This window comes from Gopherus evgoodei, chromosome 3 (genome assembly GCF_007399415.2).
Source record: "Gopherus evgoodei ecotype Sinaloan lineage chromosome 3, rGopEvg1_v1.p, whole genome shotgun sequence".
Taxonomy (NCBI): Eukaryota; Metazoa; Chordata; order Testudines; family Testudinidae; genus Gopherus; species Gopherus evgoodei.
This window is the reverse complement of record NC_044324.1, coordinates 12429506-12452843: the sequence shown is the minus strand read 5'-3', so window position 1 is coordinate 12452843 and position 23338 is coordinate 12429506. Positions and strand designations below refer to the sequence as shown.

The 23338-nt window shown below is 50.4% G+C and overlaps 1 protein-coding gene across 1 annotated transcript in view; it reads left to right on the top strand.

Annotated features, from left to right (window-relative positions):
* Positions 1 to 23338, top strand: part of OTOF (otoferlin) — a 193013-nt gene that overhangs the window by 102813 nt on the left and 66862 nt on the right. Inside the window, 1 exon segment of the mRNA XM_030555087.1 lies at positions 19787 to 19863. Coding sequence (XP_030410947.1) covers positions 19787 to 19863 — 77 coding nt within the window.

Sequence of the window (23338 nt, the reverse complement as noted above, 5' to 3'; positions counted from 1 at the left end):
TCCACTTCGGAAGGAAAAAGCAGTTGCACACATACAAAATGGGCAATGACTGCCTAGGAAGGAGTACTGCGGAAAGCGATCTGGGGGTCATAGTGGATCACAAGCTAAATATGAGTCAACAGTGTAACACTGTTGCAAAAAAAGAGAACATCATTTTGGGATGTATTAGCAGGAGTGTAGTAAGCAAGACACAAGAAGTAATTCTTCCACTCCACTCCGCGCTGATAAGGCCTAAACTGGAGAACTGTGTCCAGTTCTGGTTGCCACATTTCAGGAAGAATGTGGACAAATTGGAGGAAGTCCAGAGAAGAGCAACAAAAAGGATTAAAGGTCTAGAAAACACATGAGCTATGAGGGAAGATTGAAAAAATTTGGTTTGTTTAGTCTGGAGAGGAGAAGACTGAGAGGGGACATGAAAACGGTTTTTAATTACTGTGACAGACCCAAACCAGTGGGGTACAGGAGTCTGGTAGAGGGCAAATACACTGGTCACTGGCTGAGTAGTTTTCTGTTCCCTGAGTGACCAGAGCAAAGGCTGCACTAGAGTAATCAGGAACTTGCTAGAAGCAATTAAGGCAGACAGGCTGATTAGAACACCTGCAGCCAATCAAGGCAGGCTAATCAGGGCACCTGGGTTTAAAAAGGAGCTCACTCCAGTCAGGCGGGGAGGAGCTGGGAGCAAGAGGCACAAGGAGCTGAGAGTGAGAGGCTGTGCTGCTGGAGGACTGAGGAGTACAAGCGTTATCAGACACCAGGAGGAAGGTCCTGTGGTGAGGATAAAGAAGGTGTTTGGAGGAGGCCATGGGGAAGTAGCCCAGGGAGTTGTAGCTGTCATGCAGCTGTTACAGGAGGCACTATAGACAGCTGCAATCCACAGGGCCCTGGGCTGGAACCTGGAGTAGAGGGTGGGCCCGGGTTCCCCCCAAACCTCCCAACTCCTGATCAGACACAGGAGGAGTTGACCCAGACTGTGGGGAAGATCACTGAGGTGAGCAAATCTGCCAATAAGCGCAGGACCCATCAAGGGTCACAATACATAAAAGGTTGTTACAAGGAAGAGGGAGAAAAATTGTTCTCATTAACCTCTGAGGCTAGAACAAGAAGCAATGGGTTTAAACTGCAGCAAGGGAGGTTTAGATTGGACATTAGGCAAAATTTTCTAACTGTCAGGGTCGTTGTGCACTGGGATAAATTGCCTAGAGAGGTTGTGGAATCTCCATCACTGGAGATTTTTAAGAACAGGTTGGACAAACACCTGTCAGGGATGGTCTAGAGAATCCTTAGTGCTGCCATGAGTGCAGGGGGCTGGACTAGACGACCTCTCGAGATCTCTTCCAGCCCTATGATTCTACCATTCTATGATAAAGATTTAGGCACCAGCGCTGGATCTTTTGGTCTCATCCATCCATTGTTCTACCTTCCGACGGTTTTCATCTGGGGACGTCGCTGGCTGTAGCACCAATGGTTTTGCTGGCTTGGGAGGCTGCGAGCCAGATGGATCGAGGAAAAGGAGGAAATGGATGATCTGAGTAAGGGGGAAGAAAGCCATTAAAACACAAAACCGACCCCCCCCACAAGCCAGATTGAAATAGCCTCACTAATTTGAGCTGCTGTGCGCTAAGATGACCCCTCTGAATATGTTTTTTTGAACCACTTCTGTTGTATCCCAGCAAATGCCAGGCCCCCATCCCAGAAACGCTGACGTACTTTACTTTACGCTCATGGGGAGTGTAGCGGGGTGAACGCCCGCTCCAGCCCTGAAAGGATGGGAAAAACCCTGCAGAGGGCTGGGGCTGGGGGAGGGAGCAAAACTCCAGCTGAAGTGGAAGTGGCTGCAGCTGGGGCCACACCCCAAACTGAGCAACTGGACCTTAAAAGGAGGCCAGGGCAGCCAGAAGCTGAGCAGTCTCACTCTGACTGGAGAGAGATGCAGGTCTGGCTGCTGGGGAAACTTACCCAGGGACCTAGAGGGAGACAGGGCTGGGGAAAGGCCTTGGGAGCGGGGAAGCCCCAGGCCAGCAACTCCCCAGGCTGCAGGGCCTGGTCCTACGCCCACCTAGGTATTGGTGTTGCAGAGGGGCAGCCTGAGGTGGGTAAAGGCAGCCAGTCCAGACCCCTTGTCCCCTGTGATGATTGGCTGATACACTGCAGTCTGCCCCAGGGCGCGGGGGCTAGACAGTGACTGGCAGTAGCCACGACTGAGGTGATGTGGGGATATGGGGTGGGGGTTCCCCTGGGTGGGGAGACCCAGAGTAGGGTACTGCCAGGGGGAGCTGCACCCAAGACAAGGGCACCGGGGTCCAGGAGAGACATGGGGGGCCAATGACACGCGGGACACCTGGCCTGCAGAGGGTGCTCTGATGACTGGTGAGCTAATTCCCAAGATGACCAGAAGGAGGCGCCGCAGGGGTGAGTCCCCGCCTCGTTACAGGGAGACTCGCTGAAGTCTATGGGACCGGCTCACATGCTACAAGTTAAGCAGGTGCATGAACGTTTTTGGTTTGCAAGCTCTGGTGGTGTCGTTATTTGCTTTGCAGTGTTTTCATTTGCTTTGGGAGGGGCTGAGCGCACTTTCAGTCATCCTGAGGATCAGGTCACCACAATGGCGTTCTCAGCTGGGCGGGCCTGAGCCAGACTTACCAAGGATTCCCTCTTTCTTGGGCTCCCAGCCCATGTCCAGATGTCATTGCCGTTTGGCATATGTTTTACCCAGAATGCACAGCAGGGCTGGGTGCAAAGCTCTGGGAAGAAGCAAAAAGTTTGCTGGGAGTGTATGCATGGAGTTCTTTCCCTGTCTCTGTGTGCTATGTTCATGGTTCTTTCGCAGTCAAATACGTGTACCCCTTTAGCAAGTAATGATTATAAAAGAGAGAGACCCTCTGTGACTGACTCCTTTTCATTGTATTTTTGGAACACCCCAGCCTGGGAGAAGATGCCAAAGAGGAGAATTCTGGGTAAATACCTGTGTGGATGCTTGGGAGAGGGAACAAAGACTGTCGGATTTGTAGACCTGGCTCCCTTGAGCAGCTTCCCAGCCATGCTGAGAGTGATGGCGTCAAAGCCTCTCTGCCTCTTTCTCAAGGGCTCCTTATTTAAGACAGAGCCAGAATGTCAGAGCAGCAAGTGGGCTGCCGGCTAGCACAAAACAAGAGACCAAAAACCATAATCTGATTACTGTTTGCCTTTAAAAATGCATGGCGGGCACGGAGCTCTGTAGCCGACAGCAATCTGGTCGGAGTGAATTATTGATGCTTCCCTTTCTTTTGCTGTGCTGGCGCAGCCAAGTTGCGTCCGGCTGCTCCGTGAGCTTGACCCATTGCTAATTAGCTCAGTGAGCCGGTTCCTTCCGAGCCAGGGAGCCGAATGTGAACTCATAATGCGAATGCACAGGAAGGAGGCTGTACGATAGGGGTTGCTGAGCCCTGGTTTACAGATTCTTGTAGCAATTTGGTACCATTTAATGAACCCCCTGGGTGTGTCTGTCAATATTTATATCTGGATTTAGAGCCCCTGTATTCAATCGTTCATTTCTAGGCTCGAGCGACACCTTCTGAGATAAATAGGACTTCGTTTCTCAATGCAGACTCTTTTTCTGTGGGCTCAGGTTTGCATTCACAATTTCAGGCACAACTGGGTAGCATCTCCATTTCACTCCCTGGCTGTGTTCACACACCAGCTCACTAGACTAGCACCTCCATGCAGTTCAATTGCAAAGGCAAACGTCAGTCAAATGAATTGCTCACAGTCTAGGCATCCACCAGGCCACCAGACGCATGCAGAGACTGTAGAACAACAGGAACCGAGAGGATGTTTGATATGAATGAACCACAATTCAATCCAATGTTCTGAGTGTTGTAGTCTGGTCTTGGGAGGAGAGGAGTTACAGATGGGAAGGACTGAACCGGGGCATACAGTCCACCCTCATCCAGGCCAGGGCATAAATGTTCCCAACAATCTCTTCTCCAGGGATTGGTCTTAAATGATTGAGCAAGTATTCTGTTCAGCCATGGAATCACAGTCCGTCTTACACAGGAGGCATTTATTAAACAAATACAAACTATTGACACAAATGGGCCAGCTTCTACACAGCTTAAGTCCCAGCTTTGTCTGTGTTGTTAACCACAAACCACACTCTGCCTATTACTCTGTAGAGCACACAGAGCTATCTAGTGGCTGGGTAATATGATTACAAGTAAACGTTTCATTACAAGGCACAACATTGTAGATTGTCTTGCTAAGTGCAGATCTGATCTGGCAAAGGCAGATCTGACTGTATCCGTCCCAGTGACGTGTCCCAGGGATAATGGTTTTCTTGCTCTTGGTGGGTTGCTTTTAGATCTGACAATGTGATGTTGTTTCTTTCCCCGCCCCCCCCGCTTTCTGCACCTAACTCAGCAAAATGTCTGAAATGAGGAATAAACTCAATGATGGATACAAGTCAGTAGCAAGGTACCACTACCCTGGGGCTGGAGGGAGGCTGTGTGCAGTGTGGGAGGAGGGTTTTCTCTCTGACGCCACCCATCTTCTTATGCCTGTGCTGTTCTGGGTTGCTGCCACACACCACCGGTTCCACACCTCATGATCCTGCCAACCCGTATGACTTTGCATAGAAATACACTCAGGGTCTCAGTAAATCTGATTACCACCTGGCTTATCTGCTTGGCAGCCACGGGCAATGAGCTGGTATCCGCTTCCCCTGTGTCTTGGGTCTCAGAGCCACCACCTTAGCCCCTCTTGTTGGCATTCTCTGCCGAGGCCCCAGGATTGAATGGACCTAGAGATTGGACTATCCCAGGGCAGCATGGGGAAAGCTCGCACTGTGCCAGTGCTCTACATGTCCTGGGGCCGAAGGCCTGTGAACCAAGTGCCTTGTTCAGCAGCAGGAAAATCACACCCACGCTGAGTTCCGAGGGGTGGCTGGGGACAGGACAGAGGCACAAACCCTCTTTTGAGAGAATTTCCATTCCGTGGGAAATTCCCATATCTCAAAACCTTTTTCATCTTGACTCACACAAGCAGATACTACGAAATTTCCCGTGAAACAAAAATTTGGAACCATTTTGATTTGGAACCATTGAAATGCTCTGGTCTGTCTTTGTTGTTTTGATTTATTTTGTTTCATCTCTTATATTCTACAGCATTAAACAGATTATAGAGCTAATAAACACAGCCTAATAAACCTAACGAAATAAACATAATGAACACAACCAATCCTGCATCTCGATGCTGACGGGCTCCTGAGGGCTTTGCCGACTTGCACCTCCAGGCCCTGCAGTTCGGGGGCTGGGGGTTACACAGGAGATAGAGGGGAGAGGCCTACACTTGGCAAGCCATTGGGGGTAGTAGGCTGAGCTATGGGGGCCAAGGCGGTACCAGTGAGCTGGGAGGAGGTTCCCCCAGGCAGTGTTGGAGTCTCAGCCTAATGGGTGCTCTGGGCAGGCCTCTGGCTCCCCAAGGAGGGGCTCTGAGCTGCTCTCAGTACATCCCAGCCCGAGCAGGGAGCTGTCCTGTTGGGGTTCATTGCAGCCCCGGGCCTCTTCCCCTCTCCTTGTGGGTGCTTGAGAGTGGATGGCACAGGGGAAGGATGGGGGGGGCCTGGGGTTGGCCTCGCTCTGCCCTGGCACTCACCCCCTCATGGTGTTTCTCCTGAACAGCGACGCACACGGAGCCCCCAGGTATCGGGCGCGAGGCCGGTGGTGTGTGTGTGCTGGCGGTTCGGCCCTGGCGTGGTGCGTGGCGCGTGGCATGGCGTGGCTTTGGAATGGGGGCAGGACTTCCTTCTGCTTGTTCCCTTTTCCGCATTTGCCCTGGGGGTGTGGGGCTTCCATGCATATCTATCTACCTGCCTGTCTGCCACACCCCTCCCCACTGTGCCTGGGCCCTGCAGGTGCTCCCATCTCCCTGCCTTGCTCTCTTAGTCCCAGAGCCCTGGCCTGCCTCGTGGACGTTGTGGTGAGGTTTTGCTTGGTGCATGGTGTTCTGGGGGCGCGTGGGGGGTGAGGTCTGTGTTCTTGCAGCCAAGCGGATTGTGTCTGAATCGACTGATCTTTGTGATTTCAGAGCTAAGGGAAGAGAGAAAAAGCACCTCATTTTGCCATTCAGGTACCCTGACCCTACCCCCCATCTCCCTGCTAGCAGGGGTCAGCGCTCCCTCTCCAGCCTCAGCTCGTAGCCCTCAGTAGCAGGGCTGCCGCTGGTCTCTCTTCCCCACATGTCTGGTTGGTGTGAAACCTTTTTCCTTCCGGACAAGGGCCAGAGTACAGGGTCTTTGTGAGGCCAGGATCTGTGGTCCTGCCCCAGTGAGCCCGTCTTCTGGGTCTGGACCCAGGCTCATGGCTGGCACATGGAGGATAACAGATCAGACCCAAGCCCCTTGTGTTCTCCTGTGCCTTGCTCCCGGTTTGAGGGGGTGGGACAGCCCCAGCCCGGGAATCGACACTGGGCACCGCCAAGGACCACGTGTTCTGGCCCCACTCAGAAAACGTTGCCCGACGGCAGGGAAGAATTGAGAGGGAAGGTCAGACCCTGCCCAGGGTTCAGAGATCACCCACGCAATCACAGAGCTCCATGCTGCCCTGTCAGCAACCCACCATGCTGGGTCGCTGCCAGCCTCCCGCCCAGCTGAGCGTGCTTTATAACCCACAGCATCTAGCACATTAGGGTACATACAGCAGCAGGGGAGAGGGCACCGCCTGGCACAGTGGAGGTCTGAGTCTAGTAAAGGGGAGCAATGGCCTGGGAAGGTTGAATCCAACTGCTGTAGCCTGCTGCGTCACTCCTCCACATGACAGCCCCTGTCCTGGCTCCCCAGCAGGGTTTGTTCCCTAGCTCTTCAAAAGTAAAAGGGTGTAACGCTACCACTTGAGCTAAAGGAGAAACTCCATTTGCTGGCAGCAGCAGTAGATTGTTATCCACTAGAGGAACTGGCCACTAGAGGGGGACACAGCGCACTTAAATTCACTCAGGTTCAGGCCTGGTCCACACTACACAGTTAAATCGATTTAAACAGCGTTAAATCGTTTTAACTCTGTACCCGTCCACACTACAAGGCACTTTAAATCGATTTTAAGGGCTCTTAAAATCGATTTCTGTACTCCTCCCCAACGAGAGGAGTAACCCTAAAATCGATATTACTATATCGATTTAGGGTTAGTGTGGATGGAAATCGAAGTTATTGGTCTCATTCCTTTAATGTAGCTACCCAGAGTGCACCGTTCCGGAAATCGATGGTAGCCTAGGACCGTGGACGCACACCACCGAATTAATGTGCCCTAGTGTGGACGCATAAAATCGATTTAATAATATCGGTTTTATAAAACCGGTTTTAGTAATTTCAATTTTATGCTGTAGTGTAGACATAGCCTCACTCATGCACATCTGTGCGGGCAGGTACACACACAGCTGGATGGAGAGAAATGAATCAGACTTATTAAGTACCATATGTGGGGATTTAACTGGCTCCTTCCTGTCTATGGGACTAGGGCTGCTGAATTGTGACCACAACAAAACGATGAACATTTAACCCTTTTGAGTATTGAAAGCAAATGCTACCGACTATGATTGACATTTTAACACCCAGAATGCAAGCCCTTTAGCGTGGGTGTGTATATATATGACATATGTGCATATGTCTGAGTTGTCATCTTTTGGCATGTGTATGTATATATGTTAGCTTCTGTGTTCTCTTTTCTCTGCTGTTTACTTGTGTCTGGCTGATATCTACATGTATAAATATATATATACACACATAGATGCAAAGCTGCCAGCGAGCCATTTATTATAGATGCTTATTTCATGCTTGAGTCTACTTTGATTTCTTCCTCAGCAGCAGTACGAGCTGCTTCTCCTTTCGATGTGGTTTTTGTAGTTTAAGGGCCCGATCCATAGCCCACTGAAGTCACGGGACAGACACTCATGTGCTTTGGCTCCTGTCTCAATTCCCCTGGTGTTGTCTTAATTTATCTTAATGAAAATACGTAGGGTCAAATTCCCTGCTGGCAGGAGTGGGTCTGTATATGCTGATGTCCAGGGGCCGGTGGTACATCTCTCCCGTTGTCTGTCCTCCCACCGGGGTTCACGTACAAAGAGCCCAGCGGGAGGAACGGTAGTTCTGCTAGGCAGTGAGGGAGCAGGGAGGAGGCCGGGTAGCCCAGAGGTGCGCGAAACGCCCCCTTGTGGAGTAGGTGAGTCAAATCTGGACATTCTGCAAAGTGGAAAAGGGGGAAGAAAGTGATTTCCCTAGAGAGAGAGTCGCTGTCTGAGAAAATGCACTGTGGCATCAGGTGATGTGAGACCCTCCCAACAGTCTGTGCTCAGTAACTCCACGCCCCGTGGGCTCTAGCCAAGCACGAGCTGCCAGGAGAGCAGAATTTAGCACCTGCTGCTCCGGAATGCAGGCCTCTGAGGGGCAATCTCTGTCAGCTTCTCGTAGTACCGGGTCTTAGATCATCCATGTGGACCTCCACCCACTAGAGGGAGACATAGCAGCCAAAAGAGCTTGAGCATGTCTGGTGGCAGCCAGCAGAGGGCAGCAGTGTGCTTGCACAAGTGCAGCGGACACGGGACCGATTTCACGGAGTGGGGGGTGAGCGAGGATTTTTGCTCTTCCACCCCCGCCCTGTAGACCTTGGTCTTCATGGTGCCCGAATCCCCAGGGGTCCAGGGAAGCCAGGCTGTCAGAGTCCTGTGTTCCACGTCGCGGTAATGGAGTGAGACTGTGGGCTGGTCCCCCTAGGGGCAAGAGCGAGAGCACAAGATATTCTAGTGTTCCTAGCATTGGGACGTGCCATGATCCACACCGCTGCAGCTAGCCCAAAGGATTCTGGGAGATATTTTAAAATATCCGAATGCACGGGATTTGGGGGAAGCATTCTGTTTTGTTTGTTGTTTCTTCTAGGGGTTTTATGTGTTTTGGAAATTTTTTTGACATGTATTGTTTTGGTTATTGTATTACAACGGCACCTAGGGGTTGCAGTCACAGATCAGGTCCTCATTGTGCTAGGTGTAAAAACACAGAAAAAACAGTCCCTATCTGAAGGAGCGTACAACCTAAGTGTAGGGCCAGAGGGAGAGATACAGACAGACAGGGAGTGCAAGGAAGCAAGGAGAGCTGGTCCGTGTGACAGGCAGCGGTCTCAGCACATCTGTATTGCCCACACATTCCAAATCACGAGATTCACTTAAAAATCCAACAATATTTGGCTTTTGGTGTCTGCGTTTTGGGGGGAGTCACCTTTTCTTGCATTTCTTCACAATCAGGAGGGCTAGAAACTTGTTTTTAAAAATGAAAGTCAGTTCTCAGAGATTCACATGACCCCAGGAGTTGGAGCTTTAAGACAAAACCCCATATAGCAGGAGGCTGGTGATAAAATTGGGAGAGGTGGCAACCCTGCTGGTTTTGAGGTTTGGTAGGGGAGTTTTAAGGAGGACAGTCAGGTGGCTTTGCAGATGTTTTCAGGAAGCTTCTGCCATGTATAGTGAGGGGCATGAGTGAGAACGTGAAGGTGCCTTTAATTCCCTTCCTTCACTCTGCCTGGACTCAAGACATGGAGTGAAATGCCTTCACACTAACAAGAAATGCCACCGTGCCCTCACTTACCAATAGCTCAGCCGACGTCTACGGGGCTGTCAGAATATCCTGGTGAGACACAAAGTGTGAAATTCCCCTTGTGCCGAGGGCCAGTGCAAGGAGCTTAAGTGGAGGTGAGACTTTGTACTGACCCCTCTGCACAGGTGGAATCTCGCCCCAAGGGAACCCCGACTAGGCTCGGCTGCTTTGAACCATGAGTGGGAATGGACAGTGTGTATTAGGCCCATGTGCTGCTCCCGGGGTCCCCAGGGAAGGTCATTATCTAGGACAGGGGTGGGCAAACTTTTTGGCCCAAGGGCCACATTGGGATTGCAAAATTGTACGGAGGGCCGGGTAGGGAAGGCTGTGCCTCCCCAAACGGCCTCGCCCCCTCCCACTTCCCATCCCCTGACTGCCTCCCTCAGAACCCCCGACCCATCCAACTCCCCCTGCTCCTTGTCCCCTAACCGCCTCCTCCCAGGACCCTCCACTCCTAACCGCCCCCAGGACCCCCCCCATCCAACCCCCATCCTCCCAGTCCCGACTGCTCTGACTCCTATCCACACCCCTGCCCCTTGACAGCCCCCCCCCCGAGACTCCCACACTTATCCAACCCCCCACATCCCCTGACCACCCCCAGAACCTCCGCTCCATTCAACCTCCCCCTGCTCCCTGTCCCCTGTCTGCCCCCCAGGACCCCCCACCCCTTATCCAACCCCCAGCCCCCTTACCATGCCACTCAGAGCAGCATGTCTGGCAGCTGTGCCACCCAGCTGGAGCCAGCCACGCCGCCACGCTGCTCAGCAGGATTTGCAGCCCCGGCACCCAGAGCAGTGCCCGCACCGTGGCATGGCTGCAGGGGGCAGGGACAGCAGGGAAGGGGCCAGGGGCTGGCCTCCCTGGCCAGGAACTCAAGGGCAGGGCAGGACGGTCCCATGGACCGTATGTGGCCCACAGGCCGTAGTTTGCCCGCCTCTGATCTAGGAGCTCAGTGAATTCATCCGCCCCATTTCTCCTCACCAACTGCTCCCCTTCCAGCTTCTGGGCGCAGAGCAGCAACCTCCGATTAACAATCAGCCAGGTCCATTAGCACTAGAATTTGTTAATTTCTCTCTCCACCCACTCGCTTGCTCTTCTGCCTCCCAGAGTTTGAGGCTGAGAAAAGCAGAGGGTGACATGACATTTCTCCAAAATTACCAGCGCTCATCAGAGCATGTCTGCCGTTCCATGCACCCGTGGGGCAAGCCAGAGGCTCCAGGAGCAGAGCAGTGCAGAGGTGGGAGCAGAAAGGGATGAGGAGGGGAAAGCAGCCTGGGGCAAGGAAGGGAAAGAGAAGTGGCAGGAAAAAGGAGGCCGGATCAGACAAAAGGCATGTGGACACACCAAAGAAAAGGGAAACAGAGAGGAAAGACAAAACAGGAGGCAAAACACATATCTGGCTTTAAGACTAAGCTTGATAAGTTTATGGAAGGGATGGTATGATGGGATAGCTTAATTTTGGCAATTGATCTTTGATTATCAGCAGATAAGTATGCCCAGTGGTCGGTGATGGGATGTTGGATGGGATGGGATCTGAGTTACTGCAGAGAATTCTTTCCTGAGTGCTGGCTGGTGAGTCTTGCCCACATGCTCAGGGTTTAGCTGATCGCCATATTTGGGGTCTGGAAGGAATTTTCCTCCAGGGCAGATTGGCAGAGGCCCTGGAGGTTTTTCGCCTTCCTCTGCAGCGTGGGGCATGGGTCACTTGCTGGTGGATTCTCTGCAGCTTGAGGTCTTCAAACCACAATTTGAAGACTTCAATAACTCGGACATAGGTTAGAGGTTTGTTATAGAAGTGGATGGGTAGGGTTCTGTGGCTTGCTTTGTGCAGGAGGTCAGACTAGATGATCACATTGGTCCCTTTTGACCCTAAAGTCTATGAGTCTATGAGACAGGAAAAGGAAACAGGGCTGAGGGCAGAGAGGAGAGACAATGTGATGAGATTCAGAGCACTGAGTCAGGGCCTGGATACCACGGGGATGGGCATGTTCAGGATCAGGACTTTCTGATGAAAACCAGGACACCACTGTGCCCACCAATTCCTCACTCCTCCATTCTCTGATCAGCCCTGGTGGAAACCCAGAGGATTCTGGGAATTGGGGCATAGATTGGGAAGAACATCCTGAATTCTTTCACATCTCCGGGGTGTCCCAAATTCCAGCCTCACTTTGAGGGACTCTGATCCATTGTGTGAGGGCCCCTGGACGTATAAAACTGGGTGAGGAAGGTGGTGCTGCCTGGGGTGGGGAGAACACACACAGACACACACACACACACACACGTTATTCATTCATCTGCAAATGACCTCCATCTCCCCTGAGCTCCACTGCTCTGTTACATGGTCCCCCCATCACCCCCTATGGCGGACATTCAGTGGATGCTCGTTCAGAGGTCTAAGGAGGGTTAGACCTAGAGAGACAGGTCCAGGTCATAAAGGTGACCTCTGAACCCAAACCTGACCCCGGTGGCGTCAGCGTTCGGGGCATTTGGGGATGGGTCCGGCATGATGGCCAGCTCCACTTAGAGACTGCCGAGTTAGAAGGGACCGAGAAAGCGGCCAGGGAAGGGGCCACACGTATGTTTTATTGACAGGCTGATGCCGGTGATCAGTCTGTAAATGGTACCCACTGGTTTGTTTCCCTTTTGTTCCTTCGCTGCCCGGCCGCTCGCTTCAGCAAAGGCAAAGAGAAGACGAAAAGGGGCAAAGACGGCGAGCACAAGTAGGTGTCCTCTCTCCGCGCGCTTGCGCTATTTCCTGGGCATGGCTGGCGGGGCGGAGCTGACCCCTGGGGCGCTCTTCCTCTGAAACTCTCAGCCGCCAGCCGCCGGGCACAGGGCCCAGGGAAAACCAGCTCTCTCTTTCTCTCTGGGCTGTGGCTGGGAGGCTGGATGGTTTTCTAAAAGACGTGCCCTAGTTCTGACAGGAATTAAATCGGGGCAGTCCTAGCCTATGTTATCCAGGACAGACGAGATGAGCATCGTAGCCTTATCTCTTATGAACCTATGGCCCCTCTCTTGGCAGTGTGAGCAGAGGGCCCAGGTCAGAGTGGGCCTGGCAAGTGAGCAATCTCTCCTCCTCTCCCTTCGGCAGCCCGGCCCTGGCAGGGTGGAAGCATGTTGGCAGAGCTCAGTGTGGGTGCTGGGTTGGGGGTCTTCGGTCTGCAGGGCTGTCAGCTGAGCACTGATCAAAGAAAGAGCCCAGGACTGGGGCCTTTTTTCCCAGTGAGACCCCGGTAGGCAAAAGTGAGGTTTGAGCCTGAGATCTTCAGTGCTAAAAGCATGAGCCTCTACTTATTGAGCTAAAGGAGTAGCTCCATTAGCTGGCAGCAGTAGGAGACTTTTATCTTCTTACAAGGACCAGCTGATAGAAAGGGACAAAGAACCCACTTTCTCTGATGTGTGTTAAGAAATGGCACTAAGATGTTTCAAAGCCATATTCTGTTTCTCTGTTGTATCTGATCCAAGTCTCCCCCAGCTCTCTCCCAAGACAGACTCAGACTTGTTCTCCCTTATTTTAACATCCACGTTTTTCAGCTTTCCAATTCCATCCTGTTCAGAGCTGGCTTTTGCTGCGAGGACTTCCTAGCACTCCCTGGGGCTAGAGAACAAACTCGGCAGCACTGCTCCGCCTGGATCCCTGGCTTTGTAGGGGCCAATCGGAGGGTGCCGTTGGCTGGTTTCTGAGCTTTCCAGTTCAGCTTCGGTGACCATGGCTTACCGTGTCTGCGATGCCTTTGGCATGCCCAAGGTGAACGAGGTGATACGTTACAGTAGCACACGGGGCTAGCCCACCCTCTGGCCTCTCACCTTCTGGCTGGGTGAAAATGACTCCAGTGCAAAGCCCAGTCACAACCCCACTGGATTGACTTGGTGCTGACTCTCTGCCCTGGAGAGAATTTCAATCCGCTCTGAAAAGAGGAATAGGAACAATACTGGTTCCCACGGCCCCGCACCTTGTGCCGGGTTGGTATCAGATACTGACACCGGTACGAATGAGTGGAGGATTCTGATTTGGCAGCCTCAGGGCTGCTGTAATTTACACCTGGCTGCCCCTTGCCCCAAGGGGCCATGCCACTCTGTGGATGATTGCCAGGGTGCATAGACATTCGGCCCACTACCCCTGCCCTCAGCCAAGCACTCTGTGCTGGGCGGAGGTGGCACAGAAGCAGTTATGGCGTTTCTGTGACCATGCAAAGACTTGCATACGAAGGGGAAATCCTCAGGGGGGCCTGACCCACTGGCTTTGCTGGGTGGGGGTGTTAGATGGGGGTACAGGGGCCGGCCACTGGTTTTCAGCTGATGTCCTGTCTCTTTAAGGCACTAACATGGATGTTTGGTTTGAACGCAGGAGATGAAAGACACCAGTGACCCCTCCCCTTCTCCCCCCCAAAAAGTGATGGTTAAAAAGTCAGTCAGCTGTGAATAATTCAGCAGCAGCCGTAACCAGATCCAGGCCTAGGCCCCAGCTGGGACACAGGCTGTGGGGAGAGGTGGCCAGGACCCCCTGCAGATACACATGCCCACAGAGTGCCTCTCTATCTGCACCCCCAGTGGGAGAGACAGGGAGGGGAACCCAGAGGCTGGATTTCAAAGTGACCCGGAAAAACCTCAGGCCGGAGCCCTTTGCAAAGGGCCGGTGCCACCTGCAATGACTGCGGAGCAGGCCCTGGCATCTCAGGTTCTCAGGCTCTCATCCAATATTCATTCAGGGATGGTATCAGCTCTCCACCGCCACCCACTCGCCCAGCCAGCTCCCTTCCCCTCCCCTCTTTGAGGGGTGGGAGGCTTAACCTTTGTGTAGTACGGCAAAGAGCCAGAGGCATTGGGAGTGGAGAATCAGCCGGAGATCCCCTCCTCATCCACCCCCAAATCAACCCCAGGCCACCCCGGGAAACACAGCACGGCCAGAGGCTTCATAGCACACACACACACTCCCCAGGCGGACTCTGGCAGGGATGGCTGCTGCGTGGCACCAGTAAAGCCGCTGTCACACGCTCTAGCAACCAGGTAGGCGCTTTCCTGTCTCTGCCGATCTCTCGGTGAAAGCCGGACTGTGGACTGTCAGCTGGTGAAGGTAGAACCTGGCCGTGCATGGAAATGGAGGGTCCGGGGGGGGGGGAGGTATTTGCCATCTCTCACTTTACCTTGACCTGAAAGGGTGACAGATGGGACGTGGAGCGATGGGAGGGTTGGGGACAGGCGGGGGGAGCGAACTAGAGCATTCTCTGTCCAACGAAACCTCTGTGAATTTCTGTTGTTGGCAGCCACGAGGATATGCCAGTCCTGGATGCTTCTCTCTCTCTCTCTCTCTCTCTTTCTTTTTTCTCTGGAAAGTAGGAATTTTTCTAGCTCTTCCCCGTTGCCATGTGACCAGCAGTTTGCTGGGTCCTCGCTCCCAGAGCATGCAGCCTTTAAGAAAAAAGACCGAAAGAAGGGGAAATTTCCTCATTCATTACTGAGAATGGAAGTAGTGGGGAAAGGATGCACGTGTGTGGCAGGCCCTAACCCTGAGCTCTTATTCATGGGGGAAGCCTCCTTTTCCTATGAACCCTACTCCGTGTCGGTCAGCCAGGGCTGGGAACCCTCCTCCAGCAGGGGCCTGAAGATCCGGTAGTGGCCCTAAGGCAAGACACATATTTTGGAGCCGCCGTTTGCACTGTGTCGCAGGGGAGCTGGTCCCTTTAAATGAAGCAGATCCAGCTCCCCTGTGCCAGCACAGGGGTGTTCTCTGCTGACTTGATTCAGAGGGTGAGTGAATGAGGCAGAGAGCTGGGCTTGGGGATGAGGTCCCTGGAGAGAGTTGCAAAGGTCCTCAGGGAACAATAAGGGCAGCGGTGGAGCAATCATGACAGCCTCCTAGTGAGAAGATCAGACAATACAGGGGGCTATTCGTAGTCCTCCCTTGAAATATTTAGCAAAGCGCTGGAGCACATATGGCCCTACTGGGTCAGACCAAATGTCCATCTAGCCCAATATCCTATCCGCTGACAGTGGCCAATGCCAGGTGCCCCAGAGGGAATGAACAGAACAGGGAATCATCAAGTGATCCATCCCCTGTCACCCATTCCCAGCTTCTGGCAAACAGAGGCTGGGGACACCATCCCTGTCCATCCTGGCTAATAGCCATTGATGGACCTATCCTCCATAGTCTTGGCCTTCACAGCATCCTCTGGCAAGGAGTTCCACAGGTTGACTGTGCGTTGTGTGAAGAAATACTGCCTTATGTTTGTTCTAAACCTGCTGCCCATTAATTTCATTTGGTGACCCCCTAGTTCTTGTGTTATGAGAAGGAGTAAATATCACTTCCTTATTTACTGTCTCCGCATCGGTCATAATTTTACAGACCTCTATCATATCCCCCACTTCATTGTCTCTTTTCCAAGCTGAAAAGTCACAGTCTTATTAATCCCTCCTTATACAGAAGCTGTTCCATACCCCTCGTCATTTTAGTTGCCCTTTTCTGAATGTTTTCTAATTCCAATATTTTCTTTTGAGATGGGGTGACCACATCTGCATGCAGTATTCAAGATGCGGGTGAACCATGGGTGTATATGGAGGCAATATGATATTGTCTGTCTTATTATCTATCCCTTTCTTAATGATTCCCACGTGCAAACCTTCAACCAGACCCTTAAACCCATCCCTATTCAACAAAGGGCATAAGAACATGCTGATCTGTATGCCGGTGCTGAACTGCTTTGCTGAGCCGGATCAGGCATGTGTTGAAGGGCTGTGCTGCATGGGAGCTGTGATTCCCATTCATGCTATTGGAATGAGTCCTTTCTTTGCCGTCCATAGGGGAGTTTTGGGAGCATTATTTTCTTCTCTGAGCAGCCCACTCAGCAGTCCTGCAACACCCCCGCCACCCCCCCCCCACACACACACACGACATCTGTCTTCTTTTTTGTTCCCAAATTAAAACAAACCTTAATATTTAACAACACGGCTTCAGTGGCTGGTCATTACGTGCTAATCAGCTGCCAGCAAGCTGCTCTCTTGTACCACCCCTGGGTCGGAGATGGCTTTGGGGTTTGGAGCGACTAATTAAAAAGAATGACATTTAATTACATCTGGAGGAATAGCTGCAGTCCTGCCCAAAGGCTGAGAATCTGCTGCAGTTCTCCAGCTGCCAAGTGGAAGCAGGATGTTGGAGAGAATGATGTTCTTAAAGCAAAAGCTCTTTGCAAGCTGAATAGTAGAAGGTTGTTGTTAAGCAGAGATCAGTGCAGATTTATAAACTGCTTTTCAGTTCTGCTCTTTCCTCAATCACCTCCAGACAAACTTACACATGGTGGAGTAACAGTAAGGAGAACTCTGGCCTTGTTTAACCCTTCTTACATCACTTTAGTCCCTCTTAAACGCTGCATGGACGTGGGTGACAGGTCTTGTGCCTTGCCCCACTGCACGGGGTGAGTCTCACTCATCATGAATGTACAAATTATCCAAAGAATCCTTTTTTCCCCGATCCTCATTGCTGTGAATGTATGTATGACCTGCAAGCAAATTCCTACTCAGAGATTAGCAAACAAACTTCAGCCATTGGGTTCTTCACAAATAGTTCACTCTATAGCTGCAGCTGTTTGCTCTTTGGTATTTGTGGCATAGGATTGGCCAACTGTGCCATGTGGCCTTGTTTCTGCTTCTTGATGTCTGTCGAATAGCGAAGAATACTCTTTCTGATCCTGATTTCCAACTGAATCATTCTTGAAATGAAAAATTAATGAAACTTTCCAGATTCAGCACTATTTTCACCAAGATAACTAGTGCCCGTCCAAGACGAACAGCAGATAAAATGATTTCCCAAGTAACAGTGAACCCCCAGCTACAGCTGGCTGAGTAAGGGATGTTTTGGATAGCTGACAATTCTGAAAAATTGAAACAAAAAATGGTTTTGGTAGAAAAGATGTGAAACATTTTCAACATTTTTGGCAAATCAAAGTAAAAAAAAATTGTTTTGGGTCAACCTAAATGTTTTGTTCTACCCAAAATGAAATGTTTCGTTTCAATTTCGAGCATTTTTCAAGTTTTCTAATTGTTTTAAATTACATTAAATTTCTAAACTAAAAGTTGTTTCAAAGTGAAAAATCCAAACATTTCAATTTGAAAATGTTGAAATGAAACATTTTGATTTTTTTAAATGGAGGAGGAGGTCGATGCTTTGAAATGAACAATTTGGTGAAATCAACAGGAATTTGTGAAACCTTTTAGTCAAATCAGAATTTTTCAGCTAAAAAATGTTGGTTGAAAAATTTCACCTAGCTCTTCCCCACCTCAAACAACAGTGAAACCAATGAGCAAAAATGCTTGCAATCAGCTGTTATATTGCTTGACAAGCTCTGCATATTTATTATGCCATCTTATGAAATCAACCCAGTCTGCCGTGCTAATGTTGTCAGTGTATTAAAGAACTGTATTTTATTAACCCGCATACCAAGTTCTGTTCCGCCTGGGAGACGGTATATTAAATTATTGTTATATCAAATTAGCATATTATACTGAACCAACCACAAACACCACTAAATCTTTGCCATGGCTATCTATTTAAAATCACATTGGCTGTGTTTCGAACCCACTTTGTGCCTAGCTTTGCCTTGGTTGCATGATGTAGTTTTAAATCAGATCTGTGACTGCAGGCAGCAAATATCTCCAACAGCTGGTGATGGGGCACTAGATGGGGAGAGTTCTGAGTTACTACAGAGAATTCTTTCCCAGGTGTCTGGCTGGTGGGTCTTGCCCACATGCTCAGGGTCTAACGGATCACCATATTAGGGGTTGAGAAGGAATTTTCCTCCAGGTCAGGTTGGCAGAGACCCTGGAGGAGGGGGACAGAGTTCACTTTCCTCTGCAGCATGGGGCACGGGTCATGTGCAGGTTTAAACTAGTGTATATGGTGGATTCTCTGTAACTTTAAGTCTTTATACCATGATTTGAGGACTTCAGTGACTCAGCCAGAGGTTCTGGGTCCGTTACAGCTGTGAGTGGGTGAGGTTCTGTGGCCTGTGAGGTGCAGGAGGTCAGACTAGTTGATCTTGATGGTCCCTTCTGGCTTTAAAGTCTGTGAGTCTAAGGTAGCCAGAATACCCCCAGATCCCCATTTTTAATGCCATTATAAATCAGCAAGTGTTGACCACATAGTCTAGCAAGCGTTTTTTACTGGCAGGAACGTCGGTGGGGCTGATGAGTTTTCAGTGAATATTAACAGCAAGTGAATTTTGAACCCATAAGTGAGAATATTTATGCCAGAAACCTGAAACACTTTCATCCAATTGGGCAACATAAAAAATACCATGTGATCCATGTAGCCAATCCAAAGTAATCAACACACTTTGGCTTTCAGGGGCTGGCTCCTCAGTGACTATAGGTTGATGCCGCTCCATTGCAGTGAACGGCACTCCAAGACAACTTGTGCCAGTTAAGGATCCAGCCCCGGATGCTGAATATTTGCAGGGAGCGGCTGGCAGACACACTGCAGGCCAAGTCTTATGGTTCAAAATGATTCAGGGTGAAAATTCCCCCTGGTGCAGAGACCAAGCATAACCGATGTGGGATGTCGGTGGTGCTTGGGGCTTGTGCTGGCCCCTCTGCGTTGGGAAATCCACCCCCCGCTGACCTGTGGCTGGTAGGCAGCTTATGGACAAAAAGTCACATCGCTGAAAGAGCACGTGGTGCGTCAACGTTGTCAGTTTGGGGTGTCTTGGCACCATTTCAGCCTGGTGTTTTAGCCCCAGTTTGGGGGTATTCTGGCTCTAGCCTGAGACAGGCTAATTAGTATTTAACCCTCCAAGTGGACTAGTTTAGCTGATATTTTCACCCTAGTTTGGGGTGTGGGTACTCAGCAAGAGAGGCAGAGTGGTCTAGTTGATAGAGCACTGGACTGGGATTCAGGAAAGCTGGGTTCTATTCCCTCCTCTTCTGCTGGGTGACCCTGGGTAAATCACATTGTTGCTCTGTGCCTCTGTTTCCCCATCTGTGAAATGGGGCTGATGATACTGACCTCCTCTATAAAACACTCTGAGATCTACAGATGAAAATCTAGATGGCATCTGAGTCCCAGAGCAGAATGTCCTAGTTTGGGGTAGGTTAATCCCCAGAGTGCTCTTCTGTCCAGAAATGCCCAGACAAAATTATCTGCAACTATCAGATTGAATGAGTTCTGCCTTCTGCCCCCACTTCTTGCAGAGCTGGGAAAGGAGTCTTTTCAGCCATGAAGCTAGGCAAGATACGGCCCCCAAAGGAGGACCCTCGCCGAAAGCAAGGTACGTGCAGCTGTGCAGAGCTGGGCCCCGGTTGGGTGAGAATACGTCAAAGCCTGGGTGGCCAGGCAGCTGCTGGCTGGGTTAGCAGTGACATAATGAACTTGTGCTGTTCCATTGCTTCTTTATGTTGTATATTGCTGATGGACTGGGGGACCCGGGAGAGAGAGGGTGAATGTTTAAGAAAAAATTTATCTATGTTTAAAATGTTCCATTTTTCATCAAAACCAAACTAAACCCTCGTTCTCAAGGTTTTTTCTTCTTCCCCTTTCTTCCCCCTGGAAAATATGGGGGGAGGAAAACAGGTTGGTTTGTTTTTTCATTTTCTTTCAGTTCAAATCAAAACAATTTTTTTCATTTAGATGAAATTATTTTCCATGGAAAATCCTTACCATTTGCCAGCCAGCCCGAATGATTGATAGGCGGACAGATCTGTAGGCATGCTTAGGATTTTTCCCCATGCGTGCAGACGTCAATGGAAATAGAGCCACAGGAAAGGGATTGGTAGGAAAAATGAGACATAAAAGATGTTACAAGGAGGGGGATGAAAATTGTTCTCCTTAACCCCTGAGGACAGGACAAAAAGCAATGGGCTTAAATTACAGCAAAGGAGGTTTGGGTTGGCCATTAGGAAATAATTCCCAACTCTCAGGGTGGTTAAGCACTGGAACAAATTACCTAGAGAGGTTGTGGAATCTCTGTCATTGGAGGTTTTTAAGAGCAGGTTGGACAAAACCCTGTCAGGGATGGGTTAGTTATCACTTAGTCCTGCCTTGAGCGCAGGGACTGGACTGGATGACCTCGAGAGGTCCCATCCATTCCTATACTTCTCTGATTATCGTTTTGGAGAAGGAAGGCGCTATAGAAGTACAGTACTGATACACACCTTGGCACCTGCCCTGCGTCGCTGTTCAAAACACATGGGAGCTAAGGCAAAGGAGCGTTGATCTCTGGGCAGGATGCGCGGGTGAGGGCAGGCTGGACCTTCTCTTCCTGGCTGATGTTGCATCTCGGCTGCGGTGGCTGGGCACCGTGTGCAGCATCAGTGCAGGTTATAATGGAGGAATATCGTGACCCCATCCATCCATTTCTCCCCCAGTGCTGTGGCTCTGTGTTACCAGCTGCAGATGCCTCTCTGCTTACATAACCGTGGCAGCTCAAGAGGGCTCTAGTGAGCTCACCTGGCTTAGGTGTAATTACCATGTCACCTCGGTGCTGGCAGCTGAGAGGCCAGGAGACTTGTATGTTGCACCCTGTGGTTACAAGGCCGCTTGCCTTGCATTGCGCTAATATCGAAGTACACTGTACGGTACTTTCTGTATCACTAGCGGGTCGAGCAGTCACGTCTGACCCAAGCGGGTGCTGTCACACAATAGGTTAGTGCTCTGTAACGCAGCCTCCTTTGCAACGAAACAAGGACGGGAAGAGAAGCATCAGACTGGCCAGTGGGAATAAATGGAGCAATGGTACATCCAGCACAGTGTCAAACCTTCTTCCCACCACACCAGGCAGATCACTGGGCCCTCTGTTTGGTGTCCCGCCCCATTCTGTACCAGAGCTGGTCCATCTTATCCAGTATTCCAGACTGGAGCAGACCTAGCACCTGTCTAGCTTGGCTTAGTGACAGTTCAGTGTAGACATGACGATGAGTTTCTGAAAGCTCTAATCCGTGGGAGGGAGTGGGGTAGTTTAACATGGTGCTGGAAGATGTAACTAGGGACCATGATGTGGAATTGGGAAAAGGAAACTCAAGATAAATATCACAACAATCTTCATCGCAGAGATTGATGGGTTAGGCTGTGGAATAGGCTCCCAGGAGAAATGGTAGAAGGAAGCCCTTTGCAGGAAACATTTCAAACTAGACCAGATAAGACATGTGCTGTAGGGAACAAACCTGGGGAAGACGACCTAGATGTTCAAAAGGAAGAAAGGAGAGTAGCAAAATATGGACTGTGGACTTCAGAAAAGCAGATTTTGATTTCCTCAGGGAATGGATGAGCAGGATCCCCTGGGAGGCTAATGTGAGGGGAAAGGAATCCAGGAGAACTGGCTGTATTTTAAAGAAGCCTTATTGAGGGCGCAGGAATGAACCATCCCGATGTGCAGAAAGAACGACCAGCTTGGCGTAACAGAGAAATCTTTGATGAGCTTAAACACAAAAAGGAAGCTTACAAGAAGTGGAAACCTGGACAGATGACTAGAGAGGAGTATAAAAATATTGCTTGAGCATGCAGCTGTGTAATCAGAATAGGCCAAAGCACAATTGGAGTTGCAGCTAGCAAGGGATGTGAAGGGTAACAAGAAGGGTTTCTACAGGTATATTAGCAACAAGAAGAAGGTCAGGGAAAGTGTGGGCCCCTTACTGAATGGGGGAGGTAACCTAGTGACAGGTGATGGGGAAACCGCTGAAGTACTCAATGCTTTTTTTGCCTCGGTCTTCACAGGCAAGTCAGTTCCCAGACCGCTGCACTGGGCAGCACAGTGTGGGGAGATGAGCAGCCCTCAGTGGTGGAAAAACAGGTTAAGGACTATTTAGAAAAGCTGGACATGCACAAGTCCATGGGTCCAGATCTAATTCAGCTGAGGGGGCTGAGGGAGTTGGCTGATGTGATTACAGAGCCATTGGCCATTGTCTTTGAAAACTCACAGCAATCAGGGGAGGTCCCAAACAATTGGAAAAAGGCAAATATAGTGCCCTTCTTTAAAAAATGGAAGAAGGAGAATCTGGGGAACTACAGACCCGTCAGCCTCACCTCAGTCCCTGGAAAAATCATGGAGCAGGTCCTCAAGGAATCTATTTTGAAGCACTTGGAGGAGAGGAAGGTGATCAGGAACAGTCAGCATGGATTCACCAAGGGCAAGTCATGTCTGACCAACCTGATTGCCTTCTATGATGAGATAACTGGCTCTGTGGATATGGCGAAAACGGTGGACATGATATATCTTGACTTTAGCAAAGCTTTTGATACGGTCTCCCACAGTATTCTTGCCAGCAAGTTAAAGAAGTATGGATTGGCTGAATGGACTATAAGGTGGATAGAAAGCTGGCTAGATCATCAGGCTCAACAGGTAGTGATCAAAGGTTCAATGTCTAGTTGGCAGCTGGTATCAAGCAGAGTGCCCCAGGGGTGAGTCCTGGGGCTGATTTTGTTCAACATCTTCATTAATGATCAGGATGATGGGATGGATTGCACCCTCAGAGAGTTCGTGGATTACTCTAAAATGTGGGGAGAGGTAGATATGCTGGGAGGTAGGGATAAGGTCCAGAGTGACCTAGACAAATTGGAGGATTGGGCCAAAAAAAACCTGATGAGATTCAACAAGGACAAGTGCAGAGTCCTGCACTTAGGACAGAAGCTACAGGCTAGGGACCGACTGGCTAAGCAGCAGTTCTGCAGAAAAGGACCTAGGGGTTACAGTGGACGAGAAGCTGGATATGAGTCAACGGTGTGCCCTGTTGCCAAGAAGGCTAATGGCA